Source organism: Arachis ipaensis, chromosome B10, assembly GCF_059453495.1.
Source record: "Arachis ipaensis isolate K30076 ecotype BB chromosome B10, ASM5945349v1, whole genome shotgun sequence".
Taxonomy (NCBI): Eukaryota; Viridiplantae; Streptophyta; class Magnoliopsida; order Fabales; family Fabaceae; genus Arachis; species Arachis ipaensis.
The window spans coordinates 103,733,562-103,750,238 of record NC_142435.1 but is presented as its reverse complement, the minus strand read 5'-3'; the positions used below and the strand labels follow the sequence as shown (position 1 = coordinate 103,750,238).

At 39.1% G+C, this 16,677-nt stretch overlaps 1 protein-coding gene across 1 annotated transcript; it reads right to left on the bottom strand.

The window, feature by feature from the left end:
• Nucleotides 1-2,669: 2,669 nt before the first annotated feature.
• On the bottom strand, nucleotides 2,670-3,204 carry LOC148581152 (uncharacterized). The gene is made up of 2 exons (XM_088492320.1): nucleotides 2,896-3,204; nucleotides 2,670-2,792 (listed from the first exon to the last, which is right to left on the bottom strand). The coding sequence occupies exons 1-2, from the start codon at nucleotides 3,202-3,204 to the stop codon at nucleotides 2,670-2,672; spliced, it is 432 nt and encodes a 143-aa protein (XP_088348446.1).
• Nucleotides 3,205-16,677: the final 13,473 nt, after the last annotated feature.

Here is a 16,677-nt window from a genome sequence, read left to right as displayed (position 1 = left end):
GATCCTTTTGCACACTGTCACTGTGCCCAACATTTGTGAGTTTGAAGCTTGTCACAGTCATCCCTTCCCAGATCCTACTCAAAATACCACAGACAAGGTTTAGACTTTCCGGATCTCAAGAATGCTGCCAATTAATTCTAGCTTATACCACGAAGACTCTGATCTCACAGATTTGAATGCTCTGTTGTCAGGAGAGGCAATCAAACTCGTGAACCAGGAATCAAAGAGATACACACTCAATCTAAGGTAGAACAGAAGTGGTTGTCAGGCACACGTTCATAGGTTGAGAATGGTGAGGAGTGTCACAGATCATCACATTCATCATGTTAAAGTGCGAGTGAATATCTTAGAATAAAAACAAGCATGATTGAATGAAAAACAGTAGTAATTGCATTAATCCATAGAGACACAGCAGAGCTCCTCACCCCCAACCATGGAGTTTAGAGACTCATGTCGTAGAAGATACAAAATTCAGATGTAAAAATGTCATGAGGTACAAAATAGATCTCTAAAAGTAGTTTTTATACTCAACTAGTAACCTAGGTTTACAGAAAATGAGTAAGCTAAGATAGATAGTACAGAAGTCTACTTCTGGGGCCCATTTGGTGTGTGTTTGGGCTAAGCGCTGAAGCTTTCACATGCATAGGCTATTCCTGGTGTTGAACTTCAGCTTTTGTGCCAGTTTGGACATTTAACTCCAACTTTTATGCCAGTTCTGGCGTTTAACAACAGAAAAGGGTAAGGAGCTGGTGTTTAAACGCCAGTTTGTGCTACCAAATCTCGGGCCAAGTATGAACTATTATATATTGCTGGAAAGCCCAGGATGTCTATTTTCCAACGCAATTGAGAACACACCAATTGAGCTTTTGTAGCTCCAGAAAATCCATTTCGAATGCAGGAGGGTCAGAATCCAACAGCATCTGCAGTCTTTTTTCAGCCTCTGAATCAGATTTTTGCTCAGGTCCCTCAATTTCAACCAGATTTTATCTAAAATAACAGAAAAATATGCAAACTCATAGTAAAGTCTAGAAATGTAATTTTTGAATAAAAACTAATAAAAATATAATAAAAAGTGACTAAAACATACTAAAAACTATGTAAAAGCAATGTCAAAAAGGGTATAAATTATCCGCTCATCACTTGCCTCAAGAACAAAGTAGTGGGTTTTGTAGAGCTCGTCGCGGTGAACACATGGCCACAATTGGTGCAGCAATCAGAGCTCCGGATCAAAAGTTATGGTGGTTTGAAGATCAAACAAGGGTAGAACTTTGGAGAAGTGTTCTTCCCCCTTTCATTCTCATTTCAGCGTGTTTTTGAGGGTTTAGAGGAGAGAGAGTTCTGTTTTTAGGATTTTAGGTTTAGCTTGGTTAGGCCAAGGGCCCAATATGGGTCCGGTTGGCCCAATTTGGCCCGTTCGGTCCAATCTTTGGCCGATTTCTATAAAATTTGTATCAAAATTTTCGTCTCAATCTTCTCTATCATATTAAGCCATAAAAATCACATTTTTGGCTTTTTATAATAAATTCTCATTTATGGACTAATTAGTCATTTATTAACCGGATTTTACATTCTACCCACCTAATTGGGAATTTTGCCCACAACATTCGAATTCAATTACCTGAGAACAAGTGTGGGTAATCAGTTCGCATATCCGACTCAAGCTCCAACGTGTGCTCCTCAACACCGGCTCGACTCCATGCCACTTTGACTAATGAAACCTCTTTTCCACGCAACCACTTGATACTAGTATCGTCAATTCTGACCGGAGCCACTGGAAGCATCAAATCTTCTTTTAACTGAACAGATTCAGGTTCTAATACATGGCTAGCATTAGGAGTATACTTCCGAAGCTGTGACACGTGAAATACGTCGTGTAGGTTCGAAAGGTGGGGTGGTAGAGCCATCCGATACGCCACCGGTCCAACCCTCTCCATGATCTGAAATGGACCAATGTACCGAGGATTCAACTTCTTTGCTTTAATTGCCCTACCCACTCCTGTGGTTGGAGTAACTTTAAGGAAAACATGGTCTCCTTCCTCAAATTCCAAGGGCTTCTGCCTCTGATCGGCGTAACTTTTCTGACGACTCTGCGCAGTGAGTATCCTATCTCAGATTTTCTTGACTTGTTCAGTGGTCTCAGCTATCATCTCTGGCTCCAACAAGCTTTTCTCTCCAACTTCATACCAACATAGCGGAGATTGACATTTCCTCCCATACAAAGCCTCATATGGAGCCATTCCGATGCTCGCATGGTAGCTATTATTGTATGCAAACTCTACTAACGGCATATACCGATCCCAACTTGCCGGTTGGTCCAAAACACAAGCCCTCAACATATCTTCTAGTGTTTGGATCGTCCTCTCGAATTGACCATCTGTTTGAGGATGGTAAGTCGTACTCAATCTTAATCGGGTTCCGAAAGCCTTCTGAAATGCACCCCAAAACCTCGAAGTGAAATGAGGATCTCTATCAGAGATTATAGTAGCAGGAACACCATGAAGTCTCACAATTTCCTTTATGTATAACCATGCTAGCTCCTCAAGGGTGTAAGTCATCCGAATGGGTAAAAAGTGAGCTGACTTCGTCAGTCGGTCCACGATCACCCAAACAGCATCAAAACCGGCCCTAGTCCTTGGCAATACAGACACAAAGTCCATCGTAATGCTCTCCTATTTCCATTGCGGAACTTCTAAGGGTTGCAACGTCCCAGAAGGTCTCTGATGTTCAATCTTCACCTTCTGACAAGTTAAGCACTTTGAGACGTACTCTGCCACATCATTCTTCATACCCGGCTACCAAAATATCGCTTTCAAATCATGGTACATCTTAGTACTCCCGGGTAAATAGAGAATCCACTTTTGTGTGCCTCCTTTAAGATATCTTGCCGCAAAGTGCCAACATCCGACACAATGATCCTATCCTTGAATCTCCATAGCCCATCCTGATCCTCTGAGCCTTTAGGAGTTCGGATTTAAAGTCACTTGAGATCTGCAATCGACTCAAACACAGAGTTCCAGACACTTCTTGAACACCAATCTTCAGACTCTCGAATGCCTTGAGCAACTCTTCTTCTCGAAGCATCATCCAAGTAGCATACAACGACTTCCGACTCAACGCATCTGCCACTACATTTTCCTTTCCCAAATGGTAATTCAACTCAAAGTCGTATTTCTTCAGTAACTCCATCCACCTCCTCTGCCGCATATTAAGATCTTTCTGATCAAAGAGGTATTTCAAGCTCTTGTGATCAGAGAAAACTTGGAACTTAACCCCATAGAGGTAATGTCTCTACAACTTTAATGCAAACATGACCGCAGCAAGCTCCAAATCGTGCGTAGGGTAGTTAACTTCATGAGGTCTCAACTGCCATGAGGCATACGCCACCACATTATGATGCTGCATCAGCACGCACCCTAGACCCTTTAGTGAGGCATCACAGTACACCTCAAATGATTCGTTTGGCTCAAGTAACACTAACACAGGCACGGTGGTCAACCTTTGCTTCATCGTTTGAAAGCTCTCCTCACACTCAGGAGTTCAAACAAACGGCGCATCCTTGCGGGTTCACTTTGTCAATGGCAAAGCTATTTGCAAAAATCCGTTGATGAATCTTCGGTAGTAGCCAGCTAAGCCCAGAAAACTCCTTATCTCAGTTACTGAGGTCGGTTGCCTTCACTCCATCACTGCTTCCACCTTAGAAGGATCTACTGCTATCCCTTGCTTACTCACCACGTAACCCAAAAACTTCACCTTACTCTTCTAGAATTCACATTTAGACAGTTTCGCATAGAGTTTCTTTTCCTTCAGTATATGCAACACGGTCCTCAAGTGTTCTGCATGCTCCCCTTCAGTCTTGGAATAAATCAGTATGTCATCAATGAAGACAACATTGAATTTATCCAGAAACTGACGGAAGACTCTGTTCATATAATCCATAAATACTGCTGGAGCGTTTGTCAACCCAAAAGACATTATAGTGTACTCGTAATGACCATAACGAGTCCTGAAAGCGGTCTTAGGGATGTCTTCACCTCTCACCCTTATTTGGTGATAACCGGATTGTAAATCGATCTTGGAGAAAACTCCAGCTCCTTGTAACTGATCCATAAGATGGTCAATCCTCGGCAACGGGTACTTATATTTTATTGTGACCTTGTTCAGCTGTCTGTAATCTACATAGAGTCGCATACTCCCATCTTTCTTCTTTACCAGTAGCACTAGCGTGCCCCATGGAGAAACACTTGGTCAGATAAAGTTCTTACCCAATAGATCCTCAAGCTGAGACTTTAGCTCGGCCATCTCTAGCGGTGACATCCTATAAGGAGCACTTGATATTGGTCCAGCCCCAGGCACCAACTCAATCGTAAACTCAACCTCTCGGTTAGGTGGAAATTCATCAATATCGTCGGGAAACACCTCCGAAAACTCACACACGACTGAAATTTGTTCCAATCTTCGATCATCACCCGAAACACCCACGGTTAACAACAGAATACACTGACATTCGGTTCCAGAACAATTCATCATCATAAAGTTCAAGTAATAATTATTCAATACAACTGGCCCTTCTGTATCTTCCGGCATAAAGTACACAGATTTTGCAGAACAGTCGAGCAGAACATGGTTCTTAGATAACCAGTCCAAACCCAAGATAAGATCAAGACCGGTCATCGGCAAGCAGATTAAATCATGGACAAAATCACGTTGCTGGACCCTAAATGAAACTTGCGGGCATCTTATCCTAGTTATCATGGCTTCATGGGTGGCATTATACACCTTTAGGTCATAACCTAAGACTACAATCTTCAATCCTAACTCACTAGCTTTTTCAAATGCAATGAATGAATGTGTTGCTCCCGAATCAAATAAAGCATTTAAAACTTGACCAGCCATTTCACAGTTACCTCGGATAAGTGTCTCAGATCCCTCGGCACCAACAACTGAGGTGGTGAACACCCGGCCAGACTGCTGTGCTTTCCCTGCACCTTGCCTCTGCTTCTCCGGATAATTTGCGGCTTTATGCCCCCTCTTTACCACAAGAATAGCACAAGCCCCATCCGGCCTTGCACGGGGCTCCCAGATGGTGACTCTCGCACCTAGCACAAGCTTGCTCATTCTGAGGCTGCTTCCCTAACCTTTTCCCTCGAGAGTTGTTGTTGTTGGGCCTCCTGAAAGAGCCTCCCCGCTTGAAAGGCAGACCTCTATGAGCAAAGCTCTTCCCTTGGTTTTGTGGGAATGGTCCCCTATGGCTTCCTCTCTTTACAGCTGCCTTTTTCACACATTCTTTCGTAACCCTGCTCTTATTCACCAACTATAAGAAAGTTCTGATCTCCATTGGTCCAACTGAGCTAAAGATATCGCTCCGAAGTCCTTCTTCATACTTAATGAACTTCCATTCCTCAAAGTCTCCCAGAGCTCCCTGCTTCAGCTGCAGTAACTCCAGTTCCTTAGCCGTCCTAGCAGAATTCGAAAAGTACTTCTTATAGAACTCCTCCTGAAAGGCATCTCAGGTGATAGGATCATCACCCTGCTGCAGGAGACGTCGGACTCCTTGCCATCAATGCGATGCTTCCCCCAGTGAGCATATAGGTAGCAAACTCAACACACTGCCCTTCAGGTACCATCTGCGCTTGCAATGCTCGCTCCATAGCCTGAAACCAGGTATCAGCTTCAGTCGGACTAGTGGTTCCCTTGAACTTAGGTGGATTAACCTTCAAGAAGGCTGCCAGTGTCATCGGGCCCTGAGCTCCACTTCCGTCATTGCCATGGTTGTTCATCTGTTGTCCAAGTGCCGCAGCAGTGGCCTGCATAGCAGCAGCCATATTCTCCAATGCCGCCATAAAATCTACCGGGTTATTTAGGTTAATCCCCGGTCCCTGAGCACTAGTACGACCTCTCCCACGACCTCGACCGTGTCCACAAGGTGCCATCTGGTTCCTATATACACCAAACAATCGATATTAAGTTGATCAGTCTCAATATCGGAAGTCTAGTGCTTCAAAGTCACAAATGCATGCTCATGAACGTTTATGCCAGGTATATCAGTTAGATATTCTAGTAGCACATAAACACACATACAGAGAATGCACAGAAGCATAGTCAGTCCGTCCCTCAGGCTCTACAGGAACAAACTGCTTTAATACTATAATGTAACACCCTTCTACACAGAGCCTTAGGCTTAAGTCATAAGACAGAGGTGGCGAGGAATTACGACCTCTAAAAATAAAATTTAGTACATATAAGATTGTGAAGAATGTTTATAACTAGGAGCCTTTGAAGAAAAAGGATAAAATAAAACCGTTAAATTGAAAATCGCAACACTCCGATCGATAACATAACGAAACAGATAAAGGATAGACTAACGTGAACCATGACAAGAGAGTGCCAAAAATATGAATATCAAAATTCAAGACCCGGTTGCGAAAAAAGTCAGCTTGAGCATAGAAGTATATACAAATATATATAAAGCAAGAAACCCAAAGGAAACCGAAAAGGCGAAATACAAAACCTATTCTCCAAGACAACCTCTAAGAGGAGTCAAACAGTATATTTATATACATTATTTAGTGGAGATAAAAGTATCTAAGAGAAAACATAAAACCAAAGTAAAGTCCCGAGAACCAAGGATCTTCGCTAATCCAGAAGTCTCCAGCATGCCTCAACGAGAAGCCTCACGTCCTGCATATGAAAACCACAAAATCCGCATGGGTGAGAATCGGGGTTCTCAGTATGGTAACAATACCCACATATCTAACATGTAATGTCTTGGGAAAGCCGAAGGCAATCCTAGAACTTCCACCAAATAATTCAAAGCTTATAAACAGACTAAACCATAAATGGCAACTGACTAAAGATCTTCAATCTAACTAACATTCCCCTTTCCAAATCCTGCAGACCTCCCAACCACCAACAGTAACATAATATGGCAAATACAATTATATCAGACAAGAAGATATACAGATAGGAAGCAAATATGACATTTAGACAATTATCAGGTAATATGCAGTCAATTAGGCAAATCTAAACAATTCACGTAGTATGCATATGATGAATGCCTGTCCTAATGGCTGATGATATCATCTGTCGGTTATATAGCCAACCCGACAAGTCCTGGTAGCTAACCATTGGACTGTCCCTCGGTCGTGCATCCCCAACTCGACTTATACTCAACATAATTCATAATTCATATCCAACACCCTCACTGGTGTATATTTACTGGGGCGAGCTCATCCAGAACTTTCACAGTGTCTGGCCACACTTACGACATAGGGTCAGCAGAGTATCGAGTCTCCACCTGGAGCACATGGTGGCTAGCCACTGCTTTCTCCCAGGGAAACTCGTATCTCAGATAGTGGAAGTGCAACATTCACATTTCATTCAATAAGCATATATGCAATCATACTCAGCCATAAATCAATAATGGCTCAGCCATAATTCTACAATAACTCAGCCATCCGGCTTATAATTCAATCCATAACCAGCAAATTTATTAACAATTATAGCCCATTGGCTCATGGCATATAAGGCACTTCCACCACCATCCTCCGTATCTCATAACATTCTCTTTGATCATCATTGATCGTCAATTCTCCCCTTTCTTCATTCACAAGTTATCACATTTCCTAACTTCTTCCTAATGCCAGGCTTATCATAATGATTTAAGACATAAGGAGCGAGATCGGATGCTTAGAAGAATGAAATTTGGCTTTGAAAACTCAAAAATTAACTTTGGGACGAAAACAGGGTCACGCGTGCGCGTCGCTGATGAATCCACATTTTACGATATTTATTTGCTCTATTTGGGTGGATTTCATCAACCTTTCTTGTATTTATCCATTGAAATAGCATAGTTTCATGATGTCTTCCTAAACTGTGCTTGAAAGTGAAAACATGCTCTTTAGGCCTTTTTTATTGCTAAATTTTATTCACTTTGATACCATTTGGTGTCTTGATGCATTTGTGAACTGATTTCAAATTTTCAAGGTAAGTTTAGGTTGAAGAAGTGAAGAAAGAGCATCCAAAAGGAGAGAAATCATGAAGGAAATGGAGTTTGGAAGCTGCAACAAAGGTGCGTACGCACCAAATGTCCTGCGTACGCACGATGAGAATTTTGCGCAACCGTGTGTATGCACAGTAGGTCGTGCGTCTGCACGACTGCATGCACGTGAGTTCATTAATTGCAAATCGTTGGGGCGATTTTTGGGCCTCCAAAACCCAGTCCAACTCATTTCTGAAGCTATTTCAAGCCAAAGTAAAGAAGGATGAAGGGGGGATGACGATCGTGATTTCTACCAGTAAAGAATGTCATAAAAATAGTCGCGTTGTAGATATAGTCTCTAAACCGACAAAAATCCCTTTCGTACAAACGTTTTGGGTGTCACAAGTAACAAACCCCTTAAAAATTGTTAACCGAGTATTCAGACCTCGGGTCATCTTCTCAAGGAACTGCGAGGAAGTATGTTCTTATTATTGGTTATAAAGGTTGTAATCGGGGTTTAGCAAGTGAGAAGCAAGTAATTTAAATGACGAGTGAATTAAATGGCAATTAAAAATAAATAATAACTGTAAAACAACTTTTGGCAAGATAAGGGAAGTTAGAGGTCCAACTTATTTATCTCTCTCAACTATAATGAAAGTTGAATCTAAACTCCACTTGGTCAACCTTTACCAGGGCAAAGGAAAGTCAAGGGACTAATTAAATTGACTTTTGAATCCTAATTATTTCCTAAGAAAAGGTTGGGATTATTTAAGTTCAGCTCAATTAGCAAGATAACGATTATCAATTACGTTGAGTTTAATAACTGTTGAGTTACTGAATTCTTAACCAGGACCAAAAGGGAAAAAAAAAAGTAAAATTGCTGAAATAATAAAAACGTCCTTAGATGGGAAGCAATGATAACTTAAATCAAAGAGAACAATCATAAACTGAAAATACCTCAAATATCATTAATTCAAATAACTGTCTGTAACATGAAAGAATTCATAGATCCAATTATAAAGGTAAATAGCCAACTCAGATACTGAAATAAATAAATAGAGTAAAAGGGAAGTTTAAAACAAAGAAATATAAAACCTGGATTGAGAGTCACTCTTAAAACAAGAAGAAATCCTAAATCCTAAAAGAGAGAGAGGAGAAGATCTCCCTCTCAACTAAATCTAAATCATTGAAAACTAAAATTATGCGAGCTCTCTTTTGAATGGGTGCATTTCCACACTTTATAACCTCTGGTCTATGCTGTCTGTACTTGGATCTGGGCCAAAAAGAGCTTCAGAATTCGCTGGGGACGTATTCTGTAAATTCTGATACGTGGCCTCTGTCACGCGTCCGTGTGGGTCACGCGGTCGCGTCATCTGGAGCTTTTCCTTTCCACGCGGTCGCGTCAGTCACGCGTCCGCGTCGTGGGTGTTCTACTTAAGGCGCGCGGTCGCGTCAGTCATGCGGCCGCGTCGCTGCTTCTTTGCTTCTGGCACGCGATCGCGTCGTCCATGCGATCGCGTGGATACCAGTTTCCTTAAAGCTCCATTTTTCCTTCTCCTTCCATTTTTGTATGTTTCCTTTTTCATCCTTTAAGTCATTCAACCTTAGGAAACCTGAAGCTACTCAACACACTAATTACGGCATCGAATGGAAATAAAGGTAATTAAAATAATTAATTTTTTGAAGCTTAGGAAACATGTTTTTCACAATATGACATAATAAGGAAGGGAAAGTAAAACCATGCAATTAATGTGAATAAGTAGGTGAAGAGTTGAATAAATCACTCTAATTAAGCACAAAAGAACTCATGAAATATGGGTTTATCAGGGGAGCAATTAGGTTTAGGTTTTATCATGTTGTAGGTCATTTTCTAGAGAGAGAAGCTCCCCTCCTCTCTCTAGAATTTAGGTTTTCCTAGTGTAATTTCCTTTAATTTCAGCTTTTAATTCTTGTTCTAGTGTAGTTTCCTTTATGTTTTCATGCTCTTTTGTCTAATCTTCTTCATCTCTTTTGTTATTTCCTTTATTTTGTCATTTTTATGTTTATGGATATTTTTGTTAATTTTAATTTCAATTAATGCAATTTATGTTTTCATGTTAATCCTTGCCTTCTTTAGTTGTTATTATTATTTCCTTGTATTTCGTATTTAGATTTTATTTTTAATGCAATTTAATATTATTTTACTTTCATGCACACCAAGTGTTTGATAAAATGCTTGACTTAGTTTTTACCTAGTTTTTCTTCACTCTTGGCTTGGAATTGAGACTTTGGTGACCCTTGAGTCATTGATGTCCATTCTTGTTTGATATATTAGAGTAGTTAGTTGATTTGGTTTCCATTGACTCTAAACCTCCCATTAATAGAGTTGGCTAGGACTTATGGATTGGAATCAACTATGCCTATTTGATTTATCCTTGATGTAGGGTTGACTAAGTAGGATTAACTCTTCATAATCATCATGTGTTTGTGGTCAATGGCTAGGATAGGTAACTTTAGCTCCCAATCCATGCCAAGAGGTTTCTTGCACTTAAATTTTCCTTTTCTTGCTTTAATTTCTTTGACTTTTAATTCCTTGCATGATCATTTACTTTCTTGCCATTTACATTACTTGCTCTCTCTTGCATTCACAACTCCCATTCTTCCATAGCCAATAATAGAACATTTTATTGCAATTCCTAGGGAGAACGATCCGGGAGTTTAAATACTCTTGGTTATTTGATTTGAATTGTGACATCTTTGATTTAAACTTTGAATTGTGAGAGTTCATTGTTGATTTAGACTATACTTGCAACGAAGGAATTCTATTAAGAAATTCTAGATCAACATAAATTCTCACATCAAGTTTTTGGCGCCGTTGTCGGGAATTTACAATGGTGTTACATTGTTGGCTATTGTTAATATGTGAATATTTGAATAGTTTGTTTTGATTGGTTGCTTGTTTTTTCTTGTAAATATGTCTCTTGGTTGTTAGCTTGCTGATGAGTGGATAATTTATACGCTTTTTGGCATTGTTTTTAGGTAGTTTTTAGTATGTTTTAGTTACTTTTTATTATATTTTTATTAGTTTTTATGAAAAAATTACATTTCTAGACTTTACTATGAGTTTGTGTATTTTTTTTGTAATTTCAGGTATTTTCTGGCTGAAATTGAGGGATCTGAGCAAAAGTCTGATTCAGAGGCTGAGAAAGAACTGCAGATGTTGTTGGATTCTAACCCTCCTGCACTCGAAGTAGATTTTCTGGAGCTACAGAAGCCCAATTGGCGCGCTTTCAATTGCGTTGGAAAGTAGACATCTTGGGCTTTCCAGAAATATATAATAGTCCATACTTTTCCCAAGGTTTGAGGCCCAAACTGGCGTTAAACTCCAGCCAGAGACCCTTTTCTGGCGTTAAACGCGGGAACTAGCACCAAAACTGGAATTAAACGCCCAAACTAGAACCCAAGCTGGTGTTTAACTCCAAGAATGGCCTATACACGTGAAAGCTTCAAAGCTCAGCCCAAACACTCACCAAGTGGGCCCAAAAGTGGATTTCTGCACTATCTATACTTAGTTACTCATTTTCTGTAAACCTAAGTTACTAAATTAGTATAAAAACTACTTTTAAGGATTCATTTTGCAACGGATGACACTTTTTACATTTTATATTGTATCTTATATGGCATGAGTCTCTAAACCCCATAGGTGGTGGTGAGGAGCTCTGCTGTGTTTCAATGGATTAATGCAATTACTACTGTTTTCTATTCAATAATACTTGCTTCTATTCTAAGACACTCACTCGTACTTCAATTTGATGAATATGATGATCCGTGACACTCATCATCATTCTCAAATTTATGAACCCGTGCTTGACAACCACTCCCGTTCTATCTGAGCTCAACGTAGTCATTGGGCGACAGCTTGAGTGCGTATCTCTTGGGTCTCTGATCCACGGACCGAGTCTGTGAGATTAGAACCGTCGTGGTAGAGGCTAGAACTAATTGGTAGCATTCCTGAGATCCGAAAAGTCTAAACCTTGTCTGTGGTATTCCGAGTAGGATCTGGAATGGGATGACTGTGACGAGCTTCAAACTCGTGACTGTTGGGCGCAGTGATAGTGTGCAAAAGGATAGAGAGATCCTATTCTGACACAAGTGAGAACCTACAGATGATTAGCCGTGCGGTAGCTGTACCTGGTATTTTTCATCCGAGACGAGAGATCCGACAGTTGATTAGCCGTACAGAAATCGTACCTGGTATTTTTCATCCGAGAGGACGGATGGTAGCCATTGACAACGGTAATCCACCAACATACAGCTTGCATTGCCATAGAAGGAAGCCATGCGTGTTTGGAGAAGAAGACAGTAGGAAAGCAGAGATTCAGACGACAGAGCATCTCCAGAACCTCAACCTGCTCCTCATCAATGAATCACAAGTATTATTCAATTCATGTTATTTACTTTTCATAAACAAAATCAGTTTTATCACTAATCTCCTGACTAAGATATACAAGATAACCAGAGCTTGCTTCAAGCCCACAATCTCCGTGGGATCGACCCTTACTCACGTAAGGTATTACTTGGACGACCCAGTGCATTTGCTGGTTAGTTGTACCGGAGTTGTGAAAAGTATGATCACAATTCAGTGCACCAAGTTTTTGGCGCCATTGTCAGGGATTGTTCGAGTTTGGACAACTGACGGTTCATCTTGTTGGTTAGATTAGGAAAAAATTATCTTTTTTGGTTTAGAGTCACTAAATTTGAGTCTTTTATTATTATTTTTGTTAAAAATTTTAAAAATCCTTGTTTTCTTTTTCTAGATTTTTTTTCAAAAATTTTTAATAAAAAGATAAAAACCAATAAACTAATAATTGAGTCTTCTGTTTGAGTTTAGTTTCATGTTTTAAGTTTGGTATCAATTGCATGTTTTTATTTTCCTTCAATTTTTCGAATTGTATGTACTTTTTATTCTTCATATTTTCGAGTTTTATGTTCCTTGTTCTTTCTTAATCTTCAAGTTGTTCTTGTTTATTTTCCTTGTTTGATCTTTAGTTTTTCTTGTTTTGTGTCTTTCCTTGTTTTTCTTTTGCATTTTCGAATTATTAGTGTCCAAAGTATAAAAATTTTTAAGTTTGGTGTCCTTTGTATTTTTATTTTCTTAAAGATTTCCAAAATTTGTTCGTGGTGTTCATCTTGATCTTCAAAGTATTCTTGGTGTTCATCTTGACATTCAAAGTTTGGTGTCATTTCATTGTTTTTCTCTTTCCTCATTAAATTCAAAAATTATATTGTCCTTTATTTACTCATCATTTTTGAATTCTTTAGGTTGACTTTGTCAAAATTTTTTAAAATTTGATAGTTTCTTGTTAGTCAAGTTAAAATTTCAATTTTAAAAATTTATTTTTTTAAATCTTTTTCAAACTAAATTCTTTTTCAATTTTCTTTTTATATTTTTTGAAAATCTTTTATTAAAATTTTCAAAATCTTTTTCTTTTTTTATAATTTTCGAATTACTTGTCCTATTTTATTATTTTGATTGAAAAATTTTAAGTTTGGTGTTTTCTTGTTAAGAAAGTTTCAATCTTTAAAATTTTAAAATCATATCTTTTTCAAATATTTTCTTTTATTTATTTTCTTACAAGTATCTTTAATTTTAAGACATATCTTTTTCAAAACTTCCTAACCACTTTCTATCTCTTCATTTTTCGAAAATCCTCACCCACAATTTTTCAAATCTTTTTAATCGGTTAATTATTTTATTTTTCAATTTTCTTTTATTTATTTTTCTTCTAATTTTTGAACTTATATTCAATTTTTCATTTATTTTATTTTATTTTTTAATTTCATTTTTCAAAAAAAAAAAAGAAAAGAATAAAATTTTTATTTACAATCTACATCATCTCCCTTTCTCCATCATGGACCTAAGTAGAAATGAACAGTCCAGAAGGACTCTGGGGTCATATGCTAACCCCACTACTGCTTCATATAGGAGTAGTATCTGTATACCCCCCATTAGAGTCAGCAATTTTGAGCTAAACCCTCAGCTCATTATCATGGTACAACAAAATTGCCAGTATTCCAGTCTTCCACAAGAAGAACCTACTGAGTTTCTGGAACAGTTCTTACAAATTGTTGACACAGTACGTGATAAGAAAGTAGATTAGGATGTCTACAGATTATTACTGTTTCCATTTACTGTAAAAGATCAAGCTAAGAGGTGGTTAAATAACCAACCCACAGCAAGCATAAGAACATGGAAACAATTATCAGACAAATTCCAGAATCAATATTTCCCTCCAAAAAGGATGACACAGCTAAGGCTGGACATCCAAGGCTTTAAACAAGAGGATAATAAATTTCTTTATAATGCTTGGGAGCGGTATAGAGAATTGCTAAGAAAATGCCCCTCTGAAATGTTTTCAGAATGGGTGCAGTTAGACATCTTTTACTATGGGCTTACAGAAAAGGCCCAGATGTCTCTAGATCACTCAGCTGGTAGATTTATATATATGAGAAAGACAATTGAAGAGGCTCAAGAGCTCATTGATACAGTTGCCAGAAATCAGTACCTGTACTCAAGTGGTGAGACCTCCGTGAAAGAAGAGGCTGAGGCAGCATCCACTGAACTTAGCCCTCCAGAACAAATTGCTGAACTCAATTAGCAACTATTTTCTATAACAAAACAGTTAGTAGAATTTAAAGAGATGCTACAAGAAACCAAAGATGCTAACCAGAATATGGAAAAACACTTGAATCAGACAAGACAGCAGTTATCTAAACAGATAATAGAAGAATACCAAGCAGTTCATTTAAGAAGTGGAAAGACAACGAATGTCAACTCAAAGCAGCAGGAAGCCAAGAAAGGAACATCTGATAGAGGATAACTAAACCACTGCCCAAAATCCCTCTGAAGACAATAAGATCCAAGAGAGGAAAGATTCTGGCATTCAAACGCCAGAAAAGGATTAGAAGTTGGCATTAAACGCCTAATGGATGGCCAATTCTAGCATTCAAACGCCAAAAAGGGGTGGCAATCTGGTGTTAAACGCCCAAAAAGCACCCAATTCTGGCGTTCAAACGCCAATAAGGGATCAGACACCTGCAAGTGCTGATAACAACCCCCTTAAGCAGGCTTCTCCAACCACTTCTGTAGGAAATAAACCTGCAGCAACTAAGGTTGAAGAATATAAAGCCAAGATGCCTTATTGATGAGCGGATAATTCATACGCTTTTTGGCATTGTTTTTCGTATGTTTTTAGTATATTTTAGTTAGTTTTTATTATGTTTTTATTAGTTTTTAAATAAAAACCACTTTTCTGGGCTTTACTATGAGTTTGTGTGTTTTTCTGTGATTTCAGGTATTTTCTAGCTGAAATTGAGGGACCTGAGCAAAAATCTGATTCAGAGGCTGAAAAAGGACTGCAGATGCTGTTGGATTCTGACCTCCCTACACTCAAAGTAGATTTTCTGGAGCTACAGAAGTCCAATTGGTGCGCTCTCAATTGCGTTGGAAAGTAGACATCCTGGGCTTTCCAGAAATAGATAATAGTCCATACTTTGCCCGAGATTTGATGGCCCAAATAGGCATTCCAAGTCAGCTCAAGAATCCTGGCGTTTAACTCCAGAACTGGCACAAAAGCTGGAGTTAAACGCCCAAACTGGCATAAAAACTGGCGTTTAACTCCAGGAAATGTCTCTACACATGAAAGCTTCAATGCTCAGCCCAAGCACACACCAAGTGGGCCCCAGAAGTAGAATTTTACAATAAACACCCTAGCTTACTCATTTTCTGTAACCCTAGGTCACTAGTTTACTATAAATACTACTTTCAGTGATTCATCTTGTACCTCATGACACTCTACATGTTTCTTATTGTATTCTCTAAACCCCATTCTATTACGCTTGCTTCCATTCTAAGATATCCATTTGCACTTCAACTTGATGAATGTGATGATCCGTGACACTCGTCATCATTCTCACCTATGAACGCGTGCCTGACAACCACCTCCGTTCTATCTTAGATTGAATGCATATCTCTTAGCCTCATGATTCAAATCAGAGTCTTCATGGTATAAGCTAGAATCATTGGCGGTCATTCCTGGGAAAGGATGACTGTGACGAGCTTCAAACTCGCAAGTGTTGGGCGTAGTGACAGACGCAAAAGGATCAATGGATCCTATTCCGACATGATTGAGAACCGACAGATGATTAGCCGTGCGGTGACAGCGCATTTGGAACATTTTCACTGAGAGGACGGGATGTAGCCATTGACAACGGTGATGCCCAACATAAAGCTTGCCATGGAAGGAGTCTTGCGTGCATGAAGAAGAAGACAGTAGGAAAGCAGAGGTTCAGAAGACAAAGCATCTCCAAAGCCTCAACCTATTCTTCATTACTACATAACAAGTATTTATTTCATGTTCTTTTACTTTTTACAATTAAATCTGAGAATTATTGATATCCTGACTAAGAGTTACAAGATAACCATAGCTTGCTTCAAGCCGACAATCTCCGTGGGATCGACCCTTACTCACGTAAGGTATTACTTGGACGACCCAGTGCACTTGCTGGTTAGTTGTGCGGAGTTACAACAGTGTGATTGTAATTCCGTGCACTAAGTTTTTGGCGCCGTTACCATGGATTGTTCGAGTTTGGACAACTGACGGTTTATCTTGTTGCTTAGATTAGGACTAATTTATTTTTGTTGGTTTAGAGTCTTTTAT